Source organism: Oryx dammah, unplaced genomic scaffold (assembly GCF_014754425.2).
Source record: "Oryx dammah isolate SB20612 unplaced genomic scaffold, SCBI_Odam_1.1 HiC_scaffold_8, whole genome shotgun sequence".
NCBI lineage: Eukaryota > Metazoa > Chordata > Mammalia > Artiodactyla > Bovidae > Oryx > Oryx dammah.
This window is the reverse complement of record NW_024070192.1, coordinates 53,966,599-53,975,734: the sequence shown is the minus strand read 5'-3', so window position 1 is coordinate 53,975,734 and position 9,136 is coordinate 53,966,599. Positions and strand designations below refer to the sequence as shown.

At 46.8% G+C, this 9,136-nt stretch overlaps 1 protein-coding gene across 1 annotated transcript in view; it reads left to right on the top strand.

Annotated features, from left to right (window-relative positions):
• The first annotated feature begins 375 nt into the window (after positions 1-375).
• Positions 376-9,136, top strand: part of MSI2 (musashi RNA binding protein 2) — a 402,350-nt gene continuing 393,589 nt past the window's right edge. Inside the window, exons 1-2 of the mRNA XM_040244274.1 lie at positions 376-538; positions 4,527-4,568. Of these exons, the coding sequence (XP_040100208.1) occupies positions 404-538; positions 4,527-4,568 (177 nt within the window). The 5' untranslated portion in view covers positions 376-403. The remainder of the gene's footprint in view (positions 539-4,526; positions 4,569-9,136) is intronic.

The window sequence follows — 9,136 nt, the reverse complement described above, 5'->3', positions numbered from 1 at the left end:
AAATGACATTCAGCTTCATTCACTTTCCACATAGTTTTTTTTTTTTTTTTTTTAATGTGTGCACTCGCGGCGCCCCGAACTCTTAAGCCCCCCTCTTAGAAAGCTGGTTGTGTCTCCTCTGAGTGCCGGGGCTTGTTTGGAATAAAACAAAGCGTTAAAGAAAGGGAAGGGGAGAGGGGAGGAGGACAGAAACTGAGGTGGGCAAGGAGTGGGGACACCGGCGTCCCCCAAGTTACCTCCGCGCGCCCCGCCCCCGCCCTGCGGCCCCCTTCAGCCTTGATGTGTTTCCGTGCGGGGCCCTGGGGGGCTGAAGGCTTGGGGGATGGGGGGACGGGGGAGCGGGGGGTGTGGGGGCCCCTTGGCTCTGCGTTCTGCAGCGAGGGCTCACTCCTGGCCGCTCCCGATGGTGCCACATTCTCCTGTTTGTGTCTCCCCCTCTTTGTCTCATTTCAGAGGCTTCGGTTTCGTCACGTTCGCAGACCCGGCGAGTGTAGATAAAGTGTTAGGCCAGCCCCACCACGAGTTAGACTCCAAGACGGTAGGTTCTGCCTCTCCGTGTGGTCGCGCGCCCCCTTTCCAGGACCGCCCGGGCCCTGACAGCCCCGTTTAAAGAGACAGCGCCCTCTCTTGCCTCTGCTCAGAGCGGGGCGCGCTGCAGCAGAGCTCGTGTGGGTTCTCAAGTTTGCCGCCGCCGCGGGGTTTGGGGGTTTCTTTTCAGGGTCTGCCCCACCCCTCCCACAGCCTCCCCCCACCCCCACCCCCACGATGCTGCCAGGCCTCGGCTTGGGGGAGGAGTCGGCTTGGCAAGAGGCTACCTTCCGGACCAACAAGACCCTGAAAAGAAACTCCAGCACCGGGCCGAGGCAACTTTCCTTTGTCAGCCGAGCCCTGCCCGCGTTTCCCCAGTGTGGCCGTTCGAATCGGCTTATAGAAGGCACATACGGCCGGTCTCAGGGCCGCCCGGGGGGCCGGGGGGCGCTAATCACTGTCCAGGCAACAGGTTCCTGGGGGGCACTTGGGATTCGGAATGCGGTTTGAGAAGGGAAGGAGACCTCCCAGAGCTAAGCTGGGCGTCCAGTGGGTGACTCCAGATGGTGTGAAATCTAAGGCTGATAAGGGATAAGGCCTTGGGTATCACTGTTTTGTTTTGTTTTTTCTCCTTTCCTTTCTCAGATCCTTTAAGTTGTAGGTGGATTTGCAGCATGAGAAGGTTTTCAGGTCCAGTCGTGAGGGAGTATGGGTCTCTAAGGTCAGAAGAGGAAGGGAAGACACTACCAGTGTATGAGAATACTTTTAGTGGGGAATGGAGAGGAGTTCTTGCGGTTTACTGTGGCTCCCCTGCCTTCCCTGTCTGCCTACTAGAAGTTCCCCAAGGTCTTTGTACGGCTGCCCAAGGCAGGGTCCCTGAGGCGACCCTGGGGTGCAGTGCTGGCCTGCTGGGGACTCACCTCTCCGTAATGGGCCACTGGGTCAGGGCAGGGAATCAGGTTCTAGGCCCAGCTGTCCCAGCAGAGCTTGGGCAAGCTGTTGCCTGTCTCTAGGCCTCAGTTTCCTCTTCTGTAAAAGAAAAGAGTAGAAAAAGTGATCTTTTCAAATCCCTCTTGACTTTTAACGCTGAATAGAGGAGAAGAAGAGAAAAACCTGGCCACCTTTGGTGACCCTGAATTGATTTTGCAGATTCACCGTTTCTCTGATCGGAGGTCAGAGGCGTACCTCCTGCTGCCTCCTGCCCCCAGAAAAGACCCCCCACACTCCAAGTTGCTTTATTAACGGAGCTAGACTTGTCCTAGCTTGTGGCCCAGCCTTTTTGCACTTTGAGATCGTTTAGTTTCAGGGACAGTCGTTTGCAGGGTGATAACGGACCTCTGAAGGATTTTTTATCTCCTAGACTTCTCGGCTAGACATTTCACGAAGCTAATACCATTAAAGAGGAGAGAGATTTCAGGGTAAATTTGGTAACTTATTATCCACCCCTCTGCCCACCCTATGGGGGAGAAATAGCATTTGGTTTCTATGGTGGCTGGTGGGTTGTCTCCCTCCATATCAGATGCCTGCAGTTTTGCCTCAATAATTGTTTGTAGACATGTTTTGGTCACTATTATTTAGTATAACCTAGCTTTTGACTTTGTTTCAACGTTCAGTGCAGGAGGCAGACGCGGTTGGTTTATTGACATGGAAACGAGGATCTTGTTTACCGTTACCTTAAAAGCTTTGTTTAGGTAACGGCCATTCACATCCAAAATAGTACCCTAGTTTTTTCCTAGAGGATTTGTAGCTACAGTAAGTAGAGCTGTACCTAACTAACTAATGTTTTCATTTTTGGTAGTTTTCTTTTTCGTTCGTTTTTTAAAAAATAGTTGACAGGGATGTACAAAAGGTTGGGATTTGCCACTCTTCTCTTGACCTGTCCTCTCCATTTGAGGTTTCAGCATGTAGACTTGACCCGTGGAAGAACTTTCACTGTGGTATAACACGCTGTTACCAACACCCGATACCGGAATTCTGAATTGACTTCTAGTTTTGTAATTTTAGATATATATATATATTTTTAAGCGCTCTGCTTTCTTTACTTCTCCTTACCTTCCTCCAACTCCTGGCCTTTTCCTCTTGACATATTCCTCACCCTTTTAGCCCACAGACATGGTGCTTATTGCAATTGTGTGCTGATCAACTTAAAAAAAACACACACAACAACTTTGGGGGAGTGTTTATGAAAAGACATATCTGTCTTATGTTTGGTCAACAACGTGGAAAATCCACACCTGTTGTATTTCTCCTGTCGACAGCTCCTAGTCAGTGCTGAATATACCTGTAGCTGCGGTAATGTTAATCTCCATGAAAGGGTAGTTTCCTAGATCAGAGATTTTTTTGTGTGTTTTAGTTTTTGCAAAGTAATCTCTCATTTCTCAGGTGATGTTTAAAGGTGGAAAACATGCTGCAGACTTTTATGAGGTCTTTAAACTACCTTAATAAAAGTGGTAAATCTTTATGTCTTACCGCCTAGGTCCTAGGGGATGTTAAGTCTGGGAACCGAATCAGCTCTGGTGTGACTTTCCCCTACCCTGTGCTTTTTCCCAAAGCATTATTCACCCCTCCGCCCCCGTGGCAGAACTGAAAACAAGGTTGAGATTTACATTTTAAAAGGGGAAAATTTTAATATGAAAGCCAAAGCGGATAAATAACTAACTTGTAGCTGTATTCTTGCCACGCTCTGGGTTGAATTCTTCCCGAAGATTTGTGACATTTAGAAATCTAATGAAAACTAACAGTGGGAATATTTTTTCATTCCTTCCTTCTCCATATTTTCTCTCCAGCAACTTTTCCCCTCTCATATCAGCCTATCAGGCTCAAAAGCTTCTGTGGGAATTGTTTGGGGTTTTAAAGCCAGTCCCTGATTGAGACCTGCAGATGTCTGATGTGGAGTACAGTTTTTTCTCCATTCAGATTGGGGTTGGGGTGGGGGGGAATACACTAATTGTTACACTAGATTCTGACTGCTTTCTTTCAGTAGTTTTTTTTTCTTTTACTTTCTCCCTATAATGGCCTTACTTTTGTAATATGGGTTTAGGTTGCTGATAGATCTTTACCCCTGTGATTTTTAAAATCCAGGTGCATTTAGCTCCTACGTTTCCTTTTATTTTAATTTTTCATTATTATTTTAAGAACCAGCTCAGACTCCATAGTTTTTTGACACCTGCTTTCTTTTGAGACTTCCCTGGTGGCTCAGACGGTAAAGTGTCTGTCTACAATGCAGGAGACCTGGGTTTAGTCCCTGGGTTGGAAAGAGCTCCTGGAGAAGGAAATGGCAACCCACTCCAGTATTCTTGCCTGGAAAATCCCATGAACGGAGGAGCCTGGTAGGCTACAGTCCATGGGGTCGCAGAGTCGGACGCGACTGAGCAACTTCACTTCTTTTGAGGTATAACTACAGAACGAACTGTCCTTCTGATTCATCGTAGGTAATTTTACTTTGCAAAAGATGAGTGAACTAATTCAAGCAGAGCATCCTGTTGGATGTCGATGGGGGGCTTTTTGGATGTTGTTAATTTTAAAACTTTTTGGAATCCTCTTCTCCACCTGTGTTGTTTAGTTATCATTGAGGAGAAGAGCTGCCATCCAATTACTTATTGCTGAAAGGACTGTCCATGTAATGTTCATGTTTTGATTTTTCTCAATGATGACGCTCCCATCTTTTCTCCCAGCCGTGCATCACAAATTAGATGCAGGTACTGTTTAATGTTCATTGTCCTTGCCTAAATAAGAACACACTCTGGCTTGTTAAAGCATTGCACATTGAAATACACAGTGGGGCATTTCAGGAAGGCTTGCCGTGTTTGTTACATTTTGGGAGGGACTGTTAAAGTTTACGTCAAACTTTAAGGAAACTTTGGAGTTATTTGAGAAGTTACTGAAAGCTGGGTTCAAAGCCTGAGAAATGAGTGATTAATACTAGGCGATTAATCGTAATTGTTTTTCTCCCCTCAAAGTCCTGCAGCTGACTCGTACTTTTCCATTTTTTCCCCCAGATTGACCCCAAAGTTGCATTTCCTCGTCGAGCACAACCCAAGGTAAGTAGGAGAAGCAGTAATAGGATTTTAGCACTTAGAGGTGGTTGCCAAGGATTTCAGATTTCAAGCAGAGCACTGGCAGTGATGTTTTGAAGCCTGGTACACCCCGTTTCTCCAGGGTATCAGCGTGTGGCAGGGAGGGGGCCCAGGCCAGGCGCTGTGGGAGATAACCGTGCGTCTGCTAGTCAGCTATTCCCAGGTGGGTCTGAGCATCCATCTTGGGGCAGGGACCAACCTGTGCTTTCGTGGGAGGACATAGCACCGTCTGTTGCAATATTTATGCAAGCATTTTATTTATTTTTTAAGCATTGTTGAGATTCCATCAGGAAAAGTTGGCCATTTTCTTGTGATTCTTTTGGAGGGTCCTCTTTTCAGGTCTAACAACTTGGAGTTTAAGGAGAGGAGAATTTAAGTGAACAGCTTGTCCTGTCTTGGAAAAACAACTTTGTAGACCCCAGATGCCCTCAGTCCGACCGAGGAAGCGGTGGATGTGTTGGTTTCAAGTAGGCTGGGTCCGTCTGGGCACACTTGAAGCCAGTAGGCTGCTGCTGTTTTGTGCAAGGGCTGGTGCCTGGGCAGAGAAGAGCTGGAAACGTTGTCCCCTTGCAGGAGTGGTACTGCAACGCTTGCTGAATGGCTTGAGATAGGCCTTCACCATTTCCCAAGTGTGTAGTTAACATAATTTTCACTGAGCTTGCCAGGTGTGGTCATGAGAACACAGCTGCATAAAGCCCAAGGTGAGATTTAAAGGGCTTATGGCTTCCACGCTAAATTTGCACTTTTAAAATTATACTTTTCTCTTCCCTGGGTAATCCCGGAAGAAATACTTTTTCCACTTCTTGTGGCCTTGGCACTTTTTTAAGGGGAAGGGGAAAAGGTGAAGTGTCTGTGTAGGTAATAAAAGGGATAAAACTGTGGTTTTTAGCCAGTTCAGTTTGTTTCTTTAAGCATGGTCTCCCAGAAGTGAGACCTTTTAGCTGTGCAAGGGGAGGAATGGCTTTGCACATTAATGAAGAAATAGTTGGCTCTTGGGGACGGTATTTTGAGAATTTCAGGTTGGAGCCTGCCATGTGACTCCTTCCTTCCTTCTCTCCCCTCCCTCTCTTTCTTCCGTGTGATTCTTTCTTTTTCTTCCCTTCCTTTCTCTCTTTAGAAGGAAACCTAAATCTCTAAACAAAAATAGTGAAATATTTTCTTAAAGCATTTTTTCCCCCTAATGCTTAAGCAAATAATAGAAATGAATGAATCAAAGGAGTTAGATTATTTCTATACTGAGCACAAACTTTTGGGACTATCTTCAGTGTTTATTGCTTTCCAAACAGTGTGTGATCCTTGATGTTTCAGAAGGCTTCCAGGATTAGCAGGGTTTCCTGATTTGGAAGAATTGCTGTTTCTTCCATAAATGTGAATCTTCAAATTTCCAGGTTAGTCATTTGATCACCCAGAACTTGGATCAGGTTACTCTAGCAGGAAACTGGAAAAATCCCTGACTTGGTCAAACCGTAGATTTCTCCTCTCCTTTGCAGCTCCTCCTCAACTCTCCCATTTTTTTTAAAACCAGGAGGACAATATTTTATTTTAATATATTCTGGTGAGTATTTCAGTGATGCTTTCAACTTTAAAACAAGACAGGATATTTCTCAAGCTTGTCAAAGTGTCCCCTGCCCTCCCCAGAGTCTGGGATGGTTTTGGTGAATTATCAGACTTTGGGATGTGAGCTAACATTAAACCAGTTGGTGAAGACATCTTTCTATGGAATTCTAGGGATTTCATAATAAGACCTTACTTTTTATGATACACATTCTTCACAAACAATTTTTCTATCCTTTATCTCCATCTGAATCCCAGGTCCTGCAACACTGAGAAATCACCTATTCTCAGGTTGCTCATCTCTAAAATGGGGCTTATGACAGTGACTCCCTCAGAAGGGAGTTGTGAAGAATCAGAGGGTCTGCACAGGGTGAGGGCCTTGCGACTCCTCATTTTCATCGTTGCCAGCATCATCGTTGTTGGTTCAGTCACCACTGTTGTTTTCGAGTTCAACAGCCCGTGTGTGGATCCGGACCGGACTACTTGTTAACTGTATAAATTTGGGCAAATCATTTAACGTCCTCGAACCTCAGTTTCTCCATCTCACTGAGCTTTGGTGAGAAATAAGTTAAGAAAGGTAAAGTGCCTGCAAGAAGACCTAGGGTGTGGTCATACCATACCTGGTCCTTGCTGTTTTTGTTTTTTTTTAATTTCTTTGATTGAAGTGTGGTTGATTTAGAGTGTTGTGTTAGTTTCTGGTGTACAGCAGTGATTCACGTGTGTGTGTGTGTGTGTGTACATACGTGTGTAGACATCCTTCTTCAGATTCTTTCCCATTATGGCTCGGTTACCTCCTGTTTTTCACGTTATTTTTGTGACGCTGATCCTGTGAGAGGTCTAGTAACGATGGCAGCGGTAACTGAGTGTCTGTGCCAGGCGCCGTGGAAGGGGCGTGATGCGTATTGACGCCCTCAGTCTTCGCCTCTGCTCTGTGAGCTGGGTGCTAGGATTTCCTGTTTCTGGAAACTATTGTTAGGTTGCACAGTGGTGTAACCCGGCCCAGAACTGTGTCCTCTTGCAGCGTCTGTCCTCGGGGGTGCCGAGGGGTGTGGCTCTGAGTGGTCCCCGGGCTGCGGCAGTAGGACTGCAGCCAGCACCCCAGGCCCTGGCGCTTGCCTGGCGGGTGACCCCCCAGCCCCGGGATGTCACCCAGCGTGGACTCTGCTCGCCGGGCCCTCCGTCTGAGCCCTCGGCATCTTTTGGGGGTCCTGGAGCTGGGGGTGCGGTATGTTGGTTGACTGCTGGGGCAGGGCGGGCAGAGAGCGCCTGCCTTATCAATGGTTATTTTCCGACAGAACTTGAGCCCAACCAGGGGAATTTCAGACTGAAGGTGGTGTTGGAGGCCAAAACCTGGCCGACAGGAGAGTCGAATGTTAACTCAAGCCTTATTTATTTTTTTACCTCCTGCAAACTTGGTGTGTGTGTGTGTCAGGGTCCCAGTGGCAAGGTGAGCCGTGCCCCTCCTCGGGGACTGGGTGGTGCGCTTGTCGGTGATGCGTCAGCCTGTCTTTCAGTTAAAATTCGTTTCTCTGCTCTCTGGCTGTCCCTCCTTGCTAACACTCACTGGAGAAATATTCCATGGAGGTGTTAAAACAAGACTGCTGGAAAGAAGCTGTAACTGAATACGAAAGAAAACTCGTAGCAGTGAAGAACAGATTTCATATTAGGACTGTCATAATATTCTTTAATGTATCACATAAATAAAAATCTGTTTTGACCAGAATTTTAATGAGCGACCCGAGGAAGGGTTTTGAATTCTGCAGTTCATCTCTCCCCCTTTACGATATGAATGTTCACATCTCAAGTGAAGTATAATGGGCATTATTAACTAGTCGAGGGCAAACTCTCTGGAGACCAGTATCCATTAATTAGTGAAGTGCATTTTGATCAGAAGAAGATAGGTCTGTTCTGTGTCTTTCTGTTTCTCTGGATGATTATTTCATTTGGTAAAACATATGAGAGTTTCCCCTCTCTGCCTGTAAAGAATAAAGGGGTCATACTCCTCTAAAAAGATGACTTAATTTGAAGCCGTTGGAGAAACAGGAATGATTTGGATCAGTCATATCATCATACCCTTTCGTTGGTCTCTTTGGGTAAAGTGTTGGCTCCCTGGAAGAGTTTTGCTCGAGCTTGTGGTTTCTGTTCCTTGTGTGGAGAAACCGGGAGACTGCCTAGCATCTCGGGGCAAGAGTGAGTCTGGGCATAATTTACCATCTGCCCTAATTATCCCTTTGTATAATAAGGCATCCCCCAGTCCCCTGGTGCCTCAATGGTAAAGAATCCATTTGCAAAGGTTAGATTCCTGGGTTGGGAAGATTCCCCTAGAGAAGGAAATGGCAGCCCACTCCAGTGTTCTTGCCTGGGAAATCCCATGGACAGAGGAGCCTGGTGGGCTACAGGCCATGGGGTCGCAAGAGTTTGACATGACTTGCCGACTAAACCACCCCCCCACCGCGATGGCCAGTTTCCTCCTTCAGTTTCCGAGGCCAGACCCTTATCTCTTTATTAAGGGAAATCTCATTTGTTCAGCCTGTTTAGTTACCTTCAGTCACAGCTGGGTGACCCTGGCCCCCTAGGCCTCAGTTTCTTCTACTTTAAACCTGGGAATCATGGACCTCCCCACGTGGAACTGTTTAAGTAGCACCCAGAGAATGTCTGCTGGTACTGTCATCATAGAATTATTTTTGTAGAATTAAAAAATTATGATGGTGCAGATGACCTAAGAAAATTCTCCCTTGGAATGTAAGCCCCTTGATGGCAGAGGGCTGCTGATGGCTGGCATTCGGTAACTGTTCAGTGAATGAGTGGAATTCAGCCTGCTCTTTTCACAGGGGAGGCAGCTGACCCTTGGGGAGTTAACGCCAGTGGCCCCAGGCCACGTAGCTAAGTTGTGGCAAGGTTAAGCCTGAAGCCAGGTTTTCCTGTCCCCTGGAAGGCTCTCCAGATGGGTGCAGGGCAGCCCAAGCGTTTCATCCACC